The 19,770-nt window shown below is 37.0% G+C and overlaps 1 protein-coding gene across 1 annotated transcript in view; it reads left to right on the top strand.

Moving 5' to 3' along the window:
• Positions 1-2,228: 2,228 nt before the first annotated feature.
• The window catches only part of dock10 (dedicator of cytokinesis 10), a 124,858-nt gene continuing 107,316 nt past the window's right edge, over positions 2,229-19,770 (top strand). Inside the window, exon 1 of the mRNA XM_084419797.1 lies at positions 2,229-2,481. Coding sequence (XP_084275923.1) covers positions 2,374-2,481 — 108 coding nt within the window. The 5' untranslated portion in view covers positions 2,229-2,373. The remainder of the gene's footprint in view (positions 2,482-19,770) is intronic.

The raw sequence follows: 19,770 nt of genomic DNA, 5'->3' as shown, positions 1-19,770 counted from the left end.
TGGCCATTTTAGCTTAATCCATGTCCGGGAAACTGCCCCTAAATCTCTCAAGATCTCTTAAGATCTTTCATACTAACATTCTTATTGAGAATTAACAGAGGTTTAGAAGTTGATGTTTTATTGAAAATAATCAAGTTTGATGTCACCATTTTGCTGATCAGTGTTTGCTTTAGTTGTGCTCTTGACTCTTCAGTTTTTAACATTAGTTTTTCTCCAGCTGCTTTAACAGAGTGTTTCTGATGCATATTTGTTATCGTAGAAACCCAAGAAATTCTCAGATCAGATGATATTGTTCCCTTTTTAGTGATGATAGTCATCATGTAGTGGCCTGATTTATTTTATCACCTGAAGTCTAATATCTGATTAAGTCTTTAAATATAAATAGGTAATTATGCACACCAATCCTGCTGTGCTGTGATACTCTGAAAGATTTTATGAAGTCATTATACAGAAAATGTTTTGACAGGATCATATAGACTCAAGAATCAGCGTATGAATCGCAACAATGGTGACAATGAAAGATCAACTCTGAACCCGTCACAAAAAAAAAAGCTTTGTTGATATGTTGATCCTTGATGTCTCTATACTTATAAAGAAAAAAAGAAAAAAACAGCTCAAAACTTTTTCTGTATACTATATATAGCCTATATATTTTAATTTCAGGATATCAGATTGTGACATTAATCATAGTCTATATATAAAATGAAATTCTCTCTCTATAATTTATGTAACCTAAGCTAACATATTATGACTACAACCACAACTACACCACATGATGACTACAACATTACCAATAAGTGAACAACATCTGATGACATTTTCTCCTGCATTTATTGCCATAATAAAACTAATGTTAAAAATGAAAGGGTCAAGAGCCCAACTAAAGCAAACACTGATCTCCATCATGGTGACATCAAATGTCTGTTAAAGTTTTTTGCACTTTATTTAAATTAAGATATTTTACTTGAATTTTATGGTTTTTGTTTGGCAGCCGTAGCTGCCAGTCATTTGACCGTTTTTTTTTTTTTTTTATGATTTTTTTTTACAATTAAGATATATGATTGTGATAATTCAGGAAATACCTTTTCCTTTGATTTTAGGTTGTTTTTTCAGTATTTTAATTTAGGATTTTTTACTTTAATGTTACAGGTTTTTTTGGCTTGCCAGTCATTCAACCGTTTTATCATTTAACTGTTTTGTTACTGTTTAATTACAGTGTAATTTTGCATACAATTTTATGTAATTTAAGAAAACAGAAAAAAAAAACTATGAAAAATATTTTATGTATAAAAAATGTGAATTACTGCAATTTGTCAGTAATGTCACAATACCTAAAATAACAGCTGAATTTTTAATTTACAGAAATTATTTGTACTTTTACAAAGTTTTGAGTACAATTTAAAATTAAAGAAAATGAACGTCCAAAAATGATGTATCGTATAATGTTAAATAGTGAAATGAATTAAAAGATGATCAATATGTAACTTCACATTTTATAAATAATTATAAGAGGGTACCCATTTTCTCACTTGAGCACCTGCCCCCCAAAATGTCTGTGCATGGCCCTGCTATGGTTTGTTGACCTTTATCTAAAAAAAAAGAAAAAAATCCAGTGCGACCCATTATTTCGAGAAATTACGTCATGACAGTATTGCTGAGGCTCCAGAACCAACCACTTTTGACATGCTTTTGTAATAATGTGTGTTCTGTTTTGTGGAGATGACGCGCGATGGCGCTAAAGTCCATGAATGCTTTCACGCGCGCACTTCTACCACCATCACCACCACCACTTCCAGACAGTTTGGTTAAAATGACATGCTCACCGAGATTATCGCAGTAATGTAATCCATACATACGGACTGTAAAATATATTTTCCTGCATTAACTGTCAACGTGAGGAATCGGCCATAAAACATATTTTCAAGATGTCGGGCGACTTAGTGTCATATTAATTATAATCTCGGTCAATGAACGTTTAAATGCACTTGATCTGTTGACTTGTATGCACGGCATTTGACATTCTGATGATGTGGAATCAATTAAAGAAAGACTGGTCTGTGAACCACATGAATACATTCATCTCAATTAGGCTATTATAATCCATCGCTCGACCCGATCAGGGTTTGCATTATTGTTCCTTCTTTACTGGCAGTGCTTGGGAATGATACTAAAATGCTGAATTCCAAGAGCACGATCTGTATGATTGCTGAGTAACCCGAGCCCTGCCCACCGCGCTGTAGTAAAGCTGCTGAGTGGAAGCGACAGTGAGACGAAGGACGCGCGTTTGCAGTCTTTCGATTTCAACGTGATTGAACACATTACGGATTCGTGGCACACACTGCAGATCGTAGCCCCGAATGTACCGATGAAGAAATGGCAGCGGAATCGACCCGGAGATTTACGAAAAGCCTACTGAAGCCGGGAAGCGCCGCTGAGATACGGCAAACCGCATCCAATGCCGTAAGGAATGCTACTATAACGGTAAGACATGCGGACAAGGACAGGGCTCCTTTTGCCTTATTTTGATGCTGTTTGGTGGACGGACAAGACAATGTGTGCACCATTTTCCAGTTATTTGCGTAAAGAGAGTCGTACTGTGCCCGGATCCCCGACCTAACGGGAAATAGAGGAAAATCTCTCTTTCGCCAAACATTGCATTTCGTTTTCACGCATGTAGTGAGGTCTTATTCTGCGGCGAATGGTCGTGGAAGTTGTAAATGAACAAGGTGAGTGTTCGAAAACGACCGTGTCTGTGGGCCACTAATGGCCTCTGTTAGCGGTGCATGTCTTGTTTTGGATCTATAACGATGTTCTTCATCAAATAAACAGCTCAGTGACGCTCGTAGTGAAACGGCGCAGAGGAATGTAGTGCTGGGCTGTAGCAGTGAGCAGCGAGCAGCGGTTTCCAACCCTGGCTCTCCCTCTTCAGCACTGCACATTTTTGGACGTCTCTCTTATCTGACACACCCACTCCAGGTCTTGGAATTAATGATCAGTTGAATCGATAATCAGGTGTGTTTGATTGAGATGTCATCTGAAGTGTGCAGTGGACTGGGGGCTCCAGGGCCAACGGCTAGGTTGTTAATGAATACAGTGGCAAGGATTGATGATATTAATACAGTATTATTGATTTGCAGTGTAGTTCTAGCCTCATTCATTAATGCAGTTCAACAACATATGAACATGTGAATGCAATTACAACACTTTAGTGCTGCTGCAACTAAACATTGTAGTTACTTATTTTTGGTATTTTTTACAAGTGCACATTTATGTTTTGCTCCGTATTTCACTATACCTTAAATGTAAGGAGTTTGTTTAAATGTAACTAAGTTTTGAGTGAAAAGGTGCCTTAGGGTGGTGTCATGCTGTAGGATTGCAGAATGACTGAAAAAGGTTATCATCATGATGGACATTATTTCCATCCTCTGCCATGTTTAACTAATGGCACAAATACGCAGTTAGAAAGGCAAAGTACATATGTGAGCATTGTTAGAATGTGATTTTATTACCATAGATAGCCCTTAAAGGTTAACATTCAATCAACTAGTTTGGACATTTTGTTTTCTTTCACGTGCAAGGACCACGCCACAACTATGAATGTTGGAGAATTATTTATTGAAGAAAGTTGGAAATGGACGGGGGGGGAAGGGGTGGTAGTCAGGTTGATCTGGGCATCTGGTGTTGGTGGCCGGGAGACTCAGAGAGCCCAAAGAGAAAACAAAAAATGATCATTGGTAATGGTCTTCTTTTATTCTTTCCTTAACCATGTATCTGAGACATTACCAATCAGCAAATTACAGGTGTCCCCACTGTACTAAAGGTAAACCTCTCAGCCAACAGCCAATCAGCACTTTGTGACTTTAGTGCACTTTTCAATTGTATTTTATAAATGTTCAACCCTACATTCTAGATTTGTTGTTGTTGTTGTTGTTGTTGCTTATGTTGTGCATGTTTGCATGAGTTTGTGTGATATCTATGAGAAATTTGAATACATGTGACACTGACTAGCACTCTGTGTTGCTCTGTCCATTGTTAAGGCAGGGAGATAACACAAGGTTACAACAGAACTTTTTTAAACCATTAATTTCATTTTATGAATGTCATTCCAGCAATAGCTACAAAACCAAAATAAATATAAATGTATTACTGTTTAAAGGATTATGTCACATTGCCAGTGATTGGCACTAAGTTGCCAATCCCTGATATAAATACAAAACAATAATAAGACAACAACTCCTTTTTTGTCCCAATGAATTTTTGGGGCATTCTCACTGCATTCTTATAGGTCACATCACTTTTTTATTGGTTTGGAAGTTTGAGCATTTCAGTTGTTTGCGCATAAGTAAATTGGGGGGAACAAACCACTCCAGTGTCCATATGCTATAGTGACCATGAGGGTCTTTTAAGGAGGATCTTCTCAGGAGTCTTCCAGTCTGATTCCGGAGCCTTCCTCTTTGATATTTTGCTTTGTACATCTTCATTTTGTTTGGATGGATGTGTGTTGGCACGAAGAACCAGGTCAGCAGAATCAGGCCTGGTCTGAGGCACCTTTTTGCTCTCTTTGCATTTTATCTTTCACCAAGTCTCTCTTCTGCTATCATGACTGACTTTGACCACAAGTAGATGTAGATTTCACATGAGATAGCTTTAATACACTGCTGTGTTTGAGTATTTGTGGGTAACTAAACTCAGTGCAACAGTTTTGCACTGTACAGTTTTGGGTCCAATTTTATTTACTATTTATATTAATAACTTGGGTCAAGACATCCCACAAGCTCATTTTCATTTTTATGCGGATGATACCGTTATTTATTGTAAGGCTGCAACTTTACACCAAGCTTTTTCACATCTACAAACCGCTTTCAATCTTGTTCAGGCACAACTGTATCATCTTAAACTAGTTTTAAATGTTGAGAAAACTAAGACTATGCTCTTTTCAAAATCTAAGAAGTCTCTTGAAAGTCTTCCAAATATTTCTACTATACATGGAGAACAGATTGAAGTACTTGGGTATATTAATTGATGATCAGCTCTCTTTTAAGTTGCACATTGAAAAATTGGTACAGAAGCTCAAATTAAAAATAGGATTTTATTTTAGAAACAAAGCCTGTTTTTCTTGGAAAACCAGGAGGAGATTGGTTGCTGCAACATTTCTCACTGCACCTGATTATGGTGACCTGCTCTATAGAAATGCGCCTGATAAATGTTTATCTTTATTGGATACTGTCTTTCATAGTGCACTAAGATTTGTGACTGCATGTAAAGCATCAACACATCATTGTACTTTGTATAAAATGACAAATTGGCCTTCATTATCAATGAGGAGGCACATTCATTGGCTTATGTTTATTTATAAGTCTATGTTGGATATGCTCCCTTCTTATCTTTGCACTTATATGTCTCGCAGCAACTGTTCCTACAATTTGCGCTCTGGTAATTTGTATTTGTTGTCTGTACCTATGGTCCGTACAGAGCTTGGTAAGAAGGCCTTTAGTTATGCAGCCCCTTCCACATGGAACACATTGCAGATTGATTTGAAGTTGCAAAATCTGATTTCTTTTGGTCAATTTAAACACTACATGAAATCTCTGGAAATAGATGCTATAAATTGCTGTCACTGTTTTTAATACGTATTTTTAAGTAGTCTAATGTTGATTGTTTATGTTTATGTATGTGTGTTGGTTGTTTATATTTGTTACTGTGCGCTGTCAATACACTGTCATCTTGGCCAGGTCTCTCTTGGAAAAGAGGTTTTAAATCTCAATGAGATAACCTGGTTAAATAAAGGTTAAATAAAAAAAAAAAAAAAAAAACAGAAGAACAATTATTTACATTTTCAAGCTACACAGATGAACAGTTTCAACTGGTAATTGTAACATTTCAAACTAAACTATAACTATATACAGTTCATAGAATTATTGCCACCCCTGATAAATATAATCAAAGATGGCTGTAAAAAAAAAAAAATCTGCATTGTTTGTCCTTTTGATCATTCATTAAAAAAATTAGCAAAACTCTAACCTTTCACTGAAGTTAATTAATTGAAAGAATTATTCATAATATATTATTAATTATTCGCAATTATTGGCAAATAAATACTTTTTTGCAACCTCCTTTTGCTATATATATATATATATATATATATATCATTTTTTGTTTTTTTTTAATAGGAGAAAACTGCTTAAATCGTATAGTTTAAACCACTGTTTCTCCTAGAGGATCCACAGGATGCACATTTTGAAAGTCTCATCTTTCTGACACACCCATTACAGGTCCTGGAGTTTCTCGGAATGAGCCGATGCGTTGAGTCAGGTGTGTTTGATCAGGGCGACAAAGAAAACGTGCAGTGTTGGGGATTCTTCAGGAGCAGGGTTAAACCAGTGGTTCTCAACTCTTTGCACATTTTGTATGTCTATTTTATGTGCCACATGTCACTCTCTCCTAATGAGCTGATGGTCTGAATCAGGTATATTAATATACAAAATATGCAGAGCAGAGGGTCCACTGTAGTACTTCAAGCAACTTGTGGCCAAACCTTTTGAGCCTGTTTATACCTGGTCACTTCATGCATTTTTACTTATCGAATATCTGTTGTGCAAATTAAACAGAGTTCACATCAACAAAAGCAGATATGAGTTGTATTTTATTCATCATCAGCTAATTTCAAGATCAAAGACCGCAATAGCAGAAAGAGCGGCATCAGCACTGATAAGATCATTGAGTCTCATTACTTTTAAAGAAGATGGTTGTGTTTTGAGCATCTGCGACTTACTTTCATTTTCACTTGCAGCAGGTTGCGATTTGGCATGCTGAAGAGATACTCAGCTCATCTGCTGCGTGTGTTTTGCAGTAGCACTGTCATATCTGGCCATAATATTTCATATAGCCTATAACACACTCTCACATGTTTATTTTTTTACATTTTAGGAGCAGTAAAATTTACATACTGTATGTGGTTTCAACAAGCAGATGCATTTTGACCAGTTTCATCTATAATGCGTCTCAAACGAAGTGGTTTGAGTGATCGGATTTAAATCCATCTCGAAAGTGTTTCAGAGGGCATTTATACCTGGTCTTTTCACGATCAGAGAAAACACATGAAGTGACCAGGTGTAAAAAGGTGCTTTGATATTGACCCCCCCTTTGTTCAAGGACTTTTGTCCATTTTCGTTCATCAATTATCTTTCAAATTTGTTCAGTTTATGTCTCAGTTGTTAAATCTTTTTATACTTCTACAAATATTTACATGTGACGACATTTACTGGAAATAAATGCATTTGAAAGTGAGAGAATATTTCTTTCTCTGCTGAGTTTAGTCCCAAATTAACTTTCATGTTAATCGATAACTGTCAGATTTAATAAATCGGATCTAAACCTTTTTTTTTTTTTTTATATATATATAATTTAACAGCATTTCACTGGTTATTTTTACTGTTCATGCATTAAACATCTATTTGGCAACAGTGACTCTTTGGTTGAAAAGATAGTCCCTCTGAAAAACGACAACAGGACAAGTAGCAAAAATAAGCCATTTCTGAGCCAGTTAAATATTAAGAAGATATATTAAGTATAGCCCTACTGCTTAGTGTCGCATTTGCGGTCCCCCACTGCAGGCTGTTTGCAGTTTTAGGGCCATGTGATAAGTCAGAGGGCACTCAGTGAGGTTGTATTCAAGGCTTTGTTTTGGGAATGAAGGCCAATAGAGCACATAGCTGTGGGAATGAACATGTACTCTCTCAACCATAACATTTGCAGGAAGTCTAAATCTTTTGTCTACATTTTGTTTTGTCTACTTTTTTTACTCAAGACTTGTTCATTTTTCCATCTATACCTCCCAATCCTGTCAAACCTCTGTTTCATAATACTATACACATTAACTGTATTCATTCCTTTCACTTTTCAAAAGAAGAAAACAGAGTCTCATAGTTTGAACTGCACTCCGAAGTCTTACAGAAACCACTTGCACTTCCCCCACTCTTCCCTGCCTATGGCACTTAATGAGAGCGAGGTCACCCTGGGTCACACCCGGGGGTGGGGGATTTCTCTAATTGCTCACTGCTAGTTAACTGCAACTGTTTAGGTTTTTGGTAAATTACATTATTTGCGTCAGTGATTCTTGCAGATAATTCTGTTCTCATGTTGAAGAAAGCAGTAGCTCCATTTATACATACAAACAGAAGCTCATACAGGGTCATACGTTTTCATACATTTGGCAGAATCTACAAAATGGGAGCAAAATTTTAAATAAATTACTGCCTTGAATAAGCAATTTCATACACACAAGACAAAATAATTGCTGAATTAAAAAAAACACCCTGACCAAAAATGTACAAGATTCAACACTGAAAGATCCATGACTATTTTTATATTTGAGATGGGGCTGGACGATAATTCGAAAAGTAATCGAAACCAATATTCTGAATCTTCCAGAAATTAGCCAGTAATCTTGAAAAATGAAGCAATTGATCAGACTTGTTCTTTATGACATTGACCATCATTTACTTTGATCATTTTTTCAATTAAATAAAAAGACTGTATGATTAAAATTACATGGGATGTTATATGGCAGTATTGTTTATTGTCAGAAAATTTGACGTGGCATTTTTTGTTTATTCCTCTATAAATCTTCAGTTCAAATCTACAGTTATAGTATCTATACTGAATGCAAATGCTTCATCCAAGTTACTTGTACTTCTGTTGACTTCATCTTATGTGTGGATTATTTGCTTTTATACCACAGTTCTGTTAAATGCTTGATTCTGATTGGCTGACGAATGTTCTAAGGTGGCAATAATTTTCCAGTAAACGCACAGCTAAAGTAGTTCCAGGCAGGACTTGACTGCATTACACTTTCATTAGGCCAAATTCAGTTATTTCAAAGGTCCTTCAGGGCCTGGTGCCAGCGTAAATGATGCTCGGGACAGTTGACAGAACTGTCACTTGCCCAATCCAGTCAGTGCTGCTTCATCATTTGCATGTGTTTTTATGCCTTGCCAATTAAAAAATTCAAGCGCAAAAAGACGCGAAAGAGAACTCAATTCAGTACTTGCATGCTCTTTGAGAAGTCCCTTTCGAAGGAACTTGACACTGTGGTGTTATGGGAACGCGTCCCGGAGTGACCTGTGTCTGAAGCACATGTAAAACACACAAATCTTGATTGGCTTCGGGCATGCCTGCGCGCCTTCCTTCACAGGGACTTTGTCTCTAGGGCTCGTCTAGTTGTCATGGTCTCCTCTGACATTCAAGGCTACGTTGTGGTCGTCTCAGGGTGCAGGTCTACCCTCTGGTATGGATACGGACGGGATCCGGCCGACTACGGTAACCTCGGGATAAGGATAAGACAGACAGATAATACTAGGATAGATGTCATTCCTCTTACGATGTAACAAATACATCGGGTGTTATGGGAAGTGTTCCCGGTTCCGGTTGACCTAATTTATGCAGCCTAACAATCGTTTAAGGGATTTAAATTATAGAAATGTGATGGTTTGTTATGTGAAGACTATGTTAAAAAGATGGGTCTTTAATCTAGATATAAACGAACAACAGGAAGACTATTCCAGTGGTTAGGTGTTAAACACGAAAGTGATACCACCCACAGTCGATAAGAGCTTGCTCAAGGACTGAGGAGTTAAACCATTCAGAGCTTTATAACCTCCCTTACTAGGAATCTTGTCTAACGTGTGCTGCTTGAGGAATAAAATGGAGAATTGGCAGCGAAAGTTAAATATGACAGTGACTTTAGGCAAAGTCACTTGTTATGTTACATAGACTTGGTTTAAAGGAAGACATTCAGGATATTTCCTTCAATGGAAACACAATGATTAGACCCGACAGAGATGAAGTTGCGTCTTATAAGTCTGTGGTAGGAGGACTGTGTATTTTTGTGAGATAACACATGGGCATCACATTTTCAGATCCATGAACATGTACTACAGATTATGACATCTTGTCTGTGTCTTTTAGACCTTTCTATTTACCTCGGGAATTTAGACAGATTACTGTCATTTTAATTTATGTTGCGGGACCGGAGAATGTAGAAGCCAGGAATAAAATAACGGATACGCTTTTCTGACCAACCAATTTTGATTCTTGGAGATGTGAACCCCTGTGATTATCAGGATATTTGCCCAAACTTTATTAGTAAATTGTTTACCCCTCTTGATGTATGCCACTTTGAAGCTATGATGAGAAACGGTTTTAATTTAAAGAGGCCTACTGTTGAAAAAATACGACGGGGGAAAAAATAACACGGCTGGATTATTAATATCATCAATGTTTTTGAAAAATAAACATCTAAAAGGAATATGACTGTATCAAATAACCCGATTATTGTCAATCTGGCATTGCATTTGACCTGAAACTGAGGAGTGAATTTTATCAGCCTGTTAGCATTGTTTGAAAATACTGTCATTCGGTATTACCAACAATGTCATTTGGTAATACCGAAAATTTTGTTATACCGAATGACCTACTGGTTGTACCGAATGACAGCAATGTATGTTGGTCATATTTGTACATATCTGGAATAAATAAATACAACATTTTATTAATAGGAAATGTGCAGAGTATATTATTACATCATTTTGACTGAATTTTACTTTTGCAGAGGCCGTTATCAAATAAGAAAAAAGCAGCTCGCTACTGGAAAAGATCAAAGCTGATCCTGTTAAAAAGGAAGAGATACTTGCCAAAAGAAGAGAAAAGTATAATTTGTTTTTATTATTTATATTATTTTATTATTACTATTATTATAATACTATATATAGTAGTAACTGTATCATAATACTGTAACAACGCATACGATCGGCTCTATTTTGCATTTAGTAACTAAAGAAAACTGAGTGATTAACAGGAACACCTGCCAATATTATATTATTGTTATTATTATTATTATTATTAGTAGTAGTAGTAGTAGTAGTAGTTGTTGTTGTATAATTATATTTTTAGTAACCAAAGAAGAAAACTCAGTGGCAAAAAAAGAACAAGTGTCAATTGATGAATTTGGCCAAAAGGATCAAGAAAAGGAGGCATATATGGATCATGAGGGCAAAACGGAAGCAGAAAGAAGTTGTATATTGACCATAAACAATATAATGAATCTGACCCCCGAGTCTTTAAAGGGATAGTTCAGCCAAAAAAGAAAATTCTGTCAAAATTTTATCATGCGACGAGAATACTTTTTGCGTGCAAAAAACAACAAAAATAACGACTTTATTCAACAATTAATTTTCGTCTGTTGTTTCGTCTGTAAAAATGTTTTTAATGTTTGATGTACTTTTTTACATTAATATTATATTAACAATAAAATGTGCTTCTGTAGCTATAGTCATTCGGCATAACCAGCCTTGGTCATTCAGTGTTACACACTATATACCATCTCAACATCAATGCCAAATCCGATTTGTTCATGAATAATTGTCTGCAAATTAATAATTTTAAATATACTCATGGTTAAACCGAATTACTTTTTTGGTGACAATTTTTTTCCATCTTGTAAAAAATGACAAAAGCAGTGTTAATTGATTGCAAAAACAACATAATTTCATTGTTAACGCTTAGTAAAACTAAAAAAATGATTTCAAAATTAATTATATCTCCATTACATTTTTTTACACTTTTAAAAACCTTATTCGTCAATGACCCAAAAACATGATATCAGAGTTTTAAAATCAACCATTTTAAAAGAGATCAATACATCACGGTTGTTTAAACCAATTAGCATTAAAGGGGTCATATAATGGTACATGCACTTTTACAAGTTGATTGTACTGAAATGTGTGTTGGCAGTGCCTGTACACAACCATCATAAAATGATAAAAATCCATCCAGTGTTTTTTTTTTTATCTTCTTATATGTTTTCCCCTCTCTCAAATCAAGCCGTTCGATTTTGTGACGTCACAAAATCGACGCTCCTCCCACGATTGTTGATTGACAGCAGCGTTTCAACACAGACCCGCCCTCGCTCGTGAGCGAGCTGTCAATCATAGTGCAGATGAGCAGAATGGCTTCTAAGCGATTGTGGTGTTCTGTTCTTGGGTGCAATAACGAACACAGCAGTCATTTTGATGTTCCTAAATCCGAACCGCTGAAGACGCAGTGGCTGAGTTTGTTTTCGAAGGGAATATTCCCCACGATCAACGTCAATGCTTTCATGTTTGCGCGAATCATTTCACACACCAGACCAGGGTCAGTATAAAGCTGGTTTTAAGAAGCTGCTCCTGAAAAAAGGATCGGTACCAACTATTCGTGTTCCTGCTGCACCTCCAGAAGAACTGAAGTGAGTGTAACGTTTTATTAACCTTTATATTAATATTTATATTAGTCTTTGCAAATCGCTAGCACGCTTCACGATGAATGCGGCTAAGGTTTACACTCCGGGTACATTATGGCATGTTTTCTATGTACGACGTTCTCAATATAATTCATAATCCCACGTTTATAATGAACAACACGTGGTTATTGTGTTATTGTGTTACAGTGTATGCACAGAACAGAGGGGCGGGGTGAGCAAAGCGCATTATCATTTAAAGACACATGCACTTAAATGGCGTGCTGAAAACAGAGCTGTTTTTGACCAGGTAAAATGAGTGTTTTCTTACAATACTAATGAGAATTTTTAATTAAAGTATATTACAAACTTTTAATTTAGACCCTAAAGAATCATAATAGCTTGTACAAAAATGGCATTATATGACCCCTTTAAGCTGTGTCGTCAGCAAGTCGTTTCTCATCGTGCTTTTGATCAGCACAGTCGGTGGAGAGCAACTGCGCGCGACTGCAGAATCCGACAAGTCCGCCTCGCTGTTGCGAGAGTTTTTTGACATAAGTTAGCATGACATTAGAGCAAGGTGGACCGCACTCAGACACATTTCTAACCAGCATGCATCTCGCGGTGATCACCGTTGATAGGTTCTGCTTCGATTTTGCTCATCTCAAACGAGCCTATTCTGTTCATCACAATGATATCAGCAATATTAGTTAAGTCATTTGGATTAATATCACCCTACCTTTAAGTCATTTTTTATTTTTATTTTAAGTTTTAGACGCAATGGACATTTACAATATAGACAGAATCAGTTGAAATGTTCTTCAAATGTTTTTTGTTTTTTTCTTTAACACTGGCTACCCACCCACAATTTCTTTTCGGTCTGCTGTTTAGATTATCTTGCATGTTTAATGTAATAGGGCGTTGCTTCAGACTTGATGGGGGAGATTTCTGAATGCCCTTGAGGGTGTTATACTGAGTTTAGGATATGCTGTCTGGAGTGTACAACCCAAAGGGAATTATGCTGCACTCTCGCCATCTTTCTGTCTTGACTCTGTGCTTAAATGTCACTAAACCATGTCTTTATTAGAATCGCACAACAGTGTCTGTGTGCCCTCCAACACTATCGCTCTGTAGCCATCACTTACTATCCATGCTCTTGCTGTAGGGACGAATGCTGACCACGTACAGCAATTGAAACATTACTGCACCACCCCCATCTCCGTCTAGTTGGACAAAATAAAATGCATCAGTGTCTGAAATTTTACAATACAGTTTGGGCTGCAGATTTAAGGAACTCAAAACTCAGTTGAGCAAACCAATTATTAGGGCCTAAGCAGTTATAGACAAACTGATTGTTCTTTTAAGGACTATTACTGTTTTTAATTCGATTTTGGGGGCATTTTTTTCCAAAAAGGTAGAATATGGCCGTGGGGAGGGAGGGGCTCTGCAGCACCCCCTTTTGCTTGTTGCATATACATAGGCCTACATGTTGGGTTAAAACCAGAGAATCCAGAGGAAACCTATGCCATCAAAGGAGAACATGCAGATTCCCACAGAAAGGCCTCTTAGCTCAACCAGAACTCAAACCAGGGACTTTGCAGGTTAAAGTGAGAGGGAGAGTGAACGACCATTGTAATTTGAGAATGTAAAATTAAGGTCAGCGAGAGGCTGAACTGGAGTTGGTAAAGTTGGCTCATGAAAAAGAGCTTAAATGTGCTGCTGGAAAGTAGAATCCAGAGGAGGTATTTTGTAGATCTAGTAAACGTTGGTGTAAGTCAACTGTCTGATTTAGCGAGATTCGAGAATAATTAAAAATGCTGACAACATTTAATGAAAGGGATCCAGATGTTGTTTTTTTCCACTCATCATTTGAAAATATTGCAAAATAATTAGCACTGGGATAACTTGGCATCCACTTTGTTATTACAGAGTGTGTTTATTGGGAAAGCCCAGGAAGCATTTATATGTTTGTCAGTACCGGATAGGAGCAATTACATGGCCACGAAAAAAGCAAAGTGTACGAATTAACCACAGTCTACAAGCTTCAGGGACTAAGGAATTGGAGGAAAGGAGACAAGAAAATGCATGTAGAGGTGACTAGAGAGTTGACAGGTTTTTTTTTACTGGTGGTGTAGCATGATTGAAGTGAACAAGTTTTAGGGTTTCTGTGACTTGATTGTATTGTAACAATATAAAAAACATAATTCCAGATCATTTTGCTACTTAAACATGAAGTAAAAACACCTGCTGATTCTTCCATTTTAAACGAGTTAGCACTTACCCACAAAAGAGCTACCAAGTATTTTTTCAGGGGTCCAGTATTGTCCAGGGCTGCATTCTCCTTCTGTACAATCTATTTAGAATGATGATGATGGTTTTAGGAAAAGCAGTCTTAAAGGTGCAGTCAACATTTCTTCCAAGTTCAAAACATTTAAACTGATCCTAAGTCCATTTGTAACTACTTTTTTAATAAAGGACACTGGAAAAACGAATAGGACATTTCGGTCACAGGACGTGCTGCGTGCTAAAAATAGTAGGAGTATTAAGTAAAATTCTATGGACAGCACCTGTGTCGGTAACTTGTGTATTTGATTGTCTAGATGGTGTTTGACTCAGCAGATATAACTATAACAGCTATAACAGCTTTCATTGGCCAAGGACTGCCCAGAGCCCGTCTGACTGACATGTAACACAACCAATCACAGTTTGTTTTGTTCTGCGTCATGTTTAGGGGCATGAAAATTGAACGTCGATGTCTCTACAGTGACAGACTGGTGTGTAAAACTCTTGTTGGACAGGCCGTCAGGATACTTTCCATACTTCACATACTTTTGAAAATCCAGCGTTTAGATGACCCTGATAAGCGCTCATTGTCACAGTTGTGAAGACGATGATATTCTTCTTCCATGAGGGGGTTTGGCGTCACGGCATCTTTGTTTCCAGGCGGACCGTTAAAGAGCGCGACACACACATCTCCCAGATATCTTGTGGAATTCAACCAATCCGATAACGACTTTGAAAATGACTCCTGAAGTGTTTCTAGTTAAGCTTGCCATATGCATCAGACTTTCAGCCAGCGGCCCGTGGGCTTCACCTGAGGCTGAGACTAAGATGGTGTTGACTCACTGCCTTTGTCGAAATCTGTGTCTAAGTACAATGGTGATGTATCAAACTACTCGTCAAACGAAATGTACAGAGTGCATATTTAGAGCTGCTCCAGTGCAGTGGTATAGTACTCTGTAATGAGATAGGAAACACTTGTTATACAGGAATCATGTAACATGTTTTTACTTACAGTACATATTCAATTTAGTTTTAATCCAAATGGCTGAGTGAGCGAACATAATCAAGCACATGCAACAGAAGCTCTCTCCTCACTGTCAAGTAACATTATAAAGTGTGTGAATCATTTGACTTTCTTTGCTTTTGAAATATCTATAGTAAATGAACAATTTAACAACAAGCTTTCTAGCAATGTTTCTGAGAAAGGGATGTGTAGCAAATTAGCTCTAAAGAAATATCAATAATCAATCATAACTTGTTATAATTTATTATGAATATTTGGATCAGCTAATAGAATTAACTTAATGTAGTAACATTTATATCACAATCAAACCACCTGTTTGTCCCATGAACACTCAGCGTTAATTGTTTATTAATTCTAAGAAATATTCATTTTTGGGATTTAAGGATTTATGACTCTATCTCAAGTGTGGTTAGACATAGGCCTGGCCGTTTGTGTCCATTCATACTCAGATAGATATAACAAACACACACTGCATTCTAAGAGAAGGTGATGCACACTAAAGTGTGAGTCATTAAATGAGGATTAATTAGGAGACACGATACCGGTGGGGTTACATTGACCGTTGGTTGTATCATAAAATACATACTGACAATAAATCATTCACACAGTGTCCTGGGGTGCATGTTCATTTATTGATCAGTTCGTTCATAAATCGTCCGAGCTGTTTAATTCATAAAATTCTATTTAGAAATGAATTAAAACAATATTAATTAATTAATTAAAACTAAGTCCATTAAATGATCCATGATGGGAATCCCTTAAAGGTCCCATTCAATAAATGAAGCGCCTGACGGAACCTTTTAAGGTTCTATATGGAACCTTTTATTCTAAAAGTGTAACAGAATCACCACTGGTGTACTTCATCAAATTAACTATGAACAGTTGTTTGGTTTCTAATGCAGTGACATTCAGACATTTTTTGTGTACTTTTGAGGACTAACCATACATTTTCATAAATTGTTCTAATATTTATAATTACTACACTGTAACCCTAACTCTTACGGACATTATTTGGCATGTACAAGATTTTTTTTTTTTTTTGTGAAGACCATACTCAGGTTAGATTTAAAGGGTTAGCTCAATTCTGTCATTATTTACTCATTCTTAAAGCAGGCATTCACTGTGCGATTTCAGCAAGGTTACCAACTCACACTGTACGAGTAAATCTCATGCGATGTAAAGCCAAAGCTCACGATTTATGTGCTCACTCTATACGTGTGAAATATGCGCAATAACTCCCTCCTCCTCCTCCTCCCTCTCATCCTCATCCTCCTCCTCCCCCTCCTCCTCCTTCTCCTCCTCCCAATACCGTTATCAATCTTCAACCTTTCAATTTCTGTATAGTGAGTAATTGGTTTGAGACTTCGTCACCAGTGTAACTCTCACGCAAAGTTTGCACAATGTTGTGTGATATCCACTGACTCGCATTCATGTTTTAAAATGTAAACATTTCCAATATTGTAACGTGACATTTTCCTTTATCACCAATTGCCAAATGATGGTCAACGGTTCACATTTCCAATGATAATAAAATAAAGTAGACTAAAAATTAAGTAAATGAGTAAATAAAGTGAAAATTTAAAGAAGTAAATTAATGATCAAGTAAATTAATAAAAGAGGCGCCAGTGTATATACACAGGTGGCTTGGAAGACTTGGGTAATATGGTTTATCCATTTTGCATCACGAACTGGAGGTAAGCAACAGTTTGCTAAATTGCAGTTACAGAACTTAAAGATCTCCTTTTCGTTTTCTTTCAAATTAAATGATTTAACTTCTGTGTTCGCGCAGGCGCAGTGAGGAACAAAACACTGAGATTAGGGCAAACGACTCTATCAACTATACGATACCCTCACAAGGGGCGACCAAAATTTCTGACATGCCAGAAATGCATCCGACCATCCGATTGCCGGTTGGGAGAGGATTATCGGCTCTCATTTCCCCCTGTACACTGCAAGAACACTGCACGACACATGACAAAGCTGAAAATCGGCCCAACTCAAAAAAAGAGTTGCATGAGTCCGAATTCGGTTTTAAAAAAATGACAAAGACAAAAAAAATGACACAAATCGCACAGTGTATGCCCAGCCTGACAGTATGTGTCACCAAACCGCAATTATTTGTTCTACAGAACCCAGAAAAATATTTATTTACAGAAAGTTGTTCAAAACTTTGGACCACACTGACTTTCCTTCAAAAGCTGATCATATGGAAAAAACAAACTGATTACGTGCACACAAGAAAACTGTGTATAGTGAGAAAGCTACGTGAGAGCTATAGGCCTACGTTTGCGTTTAAATGCACTGTGTAAGCGACATACTCTAGTCCCCCAACCCCATGCAGTTCGTGCCCACAGCCAACAAACCACACACACAGTCATTTGTGTATTCCAATCAAACACTGGTTCCTTTTAATTTTCAGGAATGACTCAAGTCTCTGTATGTACACACTTCAACAATGAAATGACAAAAGCACTACTCTAGAATGAGGTCATAAATAAAAGATTGGTTCACACTGAAGAGAGCATTGTCTTTGTAAGCTATTACAAAGGAACATTTTGTTTCTCAGATGCATAGCCAATATGAATGTGCTTAGACCACCATAACACTGCCATTTTGCTACATCTACTTTAGGAAGACCAGAACCTCAACCATCTTTATCCGATCAGAGCCTCATGGTACAGGTTCTACAAAAAACCTTAAACCTTATATTAAAACAATAAGTAAAGAGGCCTTTAATAGTATATAGTATTCTAGGATGTACTGATTCAATCATATGATGATGATGATGCGCTTTGTGAAATGCACTTTCATGTAATTTCCATAACATTATTTATAACTAAATTATAAATGTTGTTCTCAATGAGCGCAGAGGCTTGGTGTGGCCAATGAAAGAGCTTGAAAACATTTCCTGTCTCTTGACCAGCATTATTATTGAAATAAGACTTGATTTGATTCCAGACATCAGCAGTGGACTGGCAAACACAGAAGGAGTAGTGATGGATGGAAAAAGAGACAATGATGTTTAAAGGGGTTATGAATATGAACTGCTTTTTTTATTTTATAATGTTCTCTGAGGTCCACTTGTAATGTTAGCAAGATTTTTTACATCAAAAAATTATAATTTAGAAGTAATAGGCTATTTTCTGTCCTATTTTTGACCCTCTCTTTGAGGGTGTTCACACTTGGCATGTTTGTTTCGATTAAAACGAACCCTGGTGCGGTTAGTTAGTGCGGTTCATTTGAAGTGTGAACGCTGCAATCTGAACCCTGGTGCGCACCAAACAAACTCTGGTCATGTTGCGTTCATATTTCATTCGAACCACATTAAAGACATATGAACAAACAAAAACAGGAAGATGAGACCCTAAAAAGGACAGAATGATCACGCATACTTGTTTTTTTCTTGTCATAGTCACGATATTGCCCGCAGTTCGGTACAGGCAGAATGACGTCTTCTCGCAGCAGGAATTGCACATAAGCTTTTACATATAAGCTCTTCACGAGTTCTCAGCTGGTCAAAAGACCATAATATGCAGGCTACGCACATACAACGAGTGCATTTAGTCCAGCACACAGCATTGTTTTGGATGTTCGGTAAGTTCCATCTCAAAATAGGCAATATGCTATAAAGGCAGACCAATCAGGTTGTGAATGTATGTACATTTTTTTTTTTAAATTTGTATTTATTTTTTGTGTCCGGACCAACCAAACCAAGCTAACCGATCTACAAGTGTTACGCACCCTGAAAACACTCCATTTTGATGCCACTAACTGTTTTGCATATTAAAGTCATTTTCACCGTCCCCGTCATTACATGTGTGGAATTGTTTTGATAACTTCCGATGCTGAAAAAATGGCAACCAGTGAAATTCAGCCATACACGTTTGAGCCAGAGTCTGATCCTGAATCAGAATACAACGAACCTACACCTCAAATACCAAGGATACTCCAGTCTGCGACAGCATAGTAATTAATAGTGGTCATCTGCAACTGATTTTTTTTTTTGGCTGATGCCGATATCTTGGAGCAGTCCTGGAGGAGTGCACATTTTAGATGTCTCTCTTATCTGACACATTCATTTGAGATCTTGGAGTCTTTGCTAATGAGCTGATCAGTTGAATCAAGTGTGTTTGATTAGATATGCAGTGCTGGGGGAACTCCAGGATCAGGATTGGGAACCACTGTTTTATGC

The sequence above is a fragment of the Rutilus rutilus genome (genome assembly GCF_951802725.1).
Source record: "Rutilus rutilus genome assembly, chromosome: 9".
Lineage (NCBI taxonomy): Eukaryota > Metazoa > Chordata > Actinopteri > Cypriniformes > Leuciscidae > Rutilus > Rutilus rutilus.
This window is presented reverse-complemented; position numbering and strand designations above follow the sequence as displayed.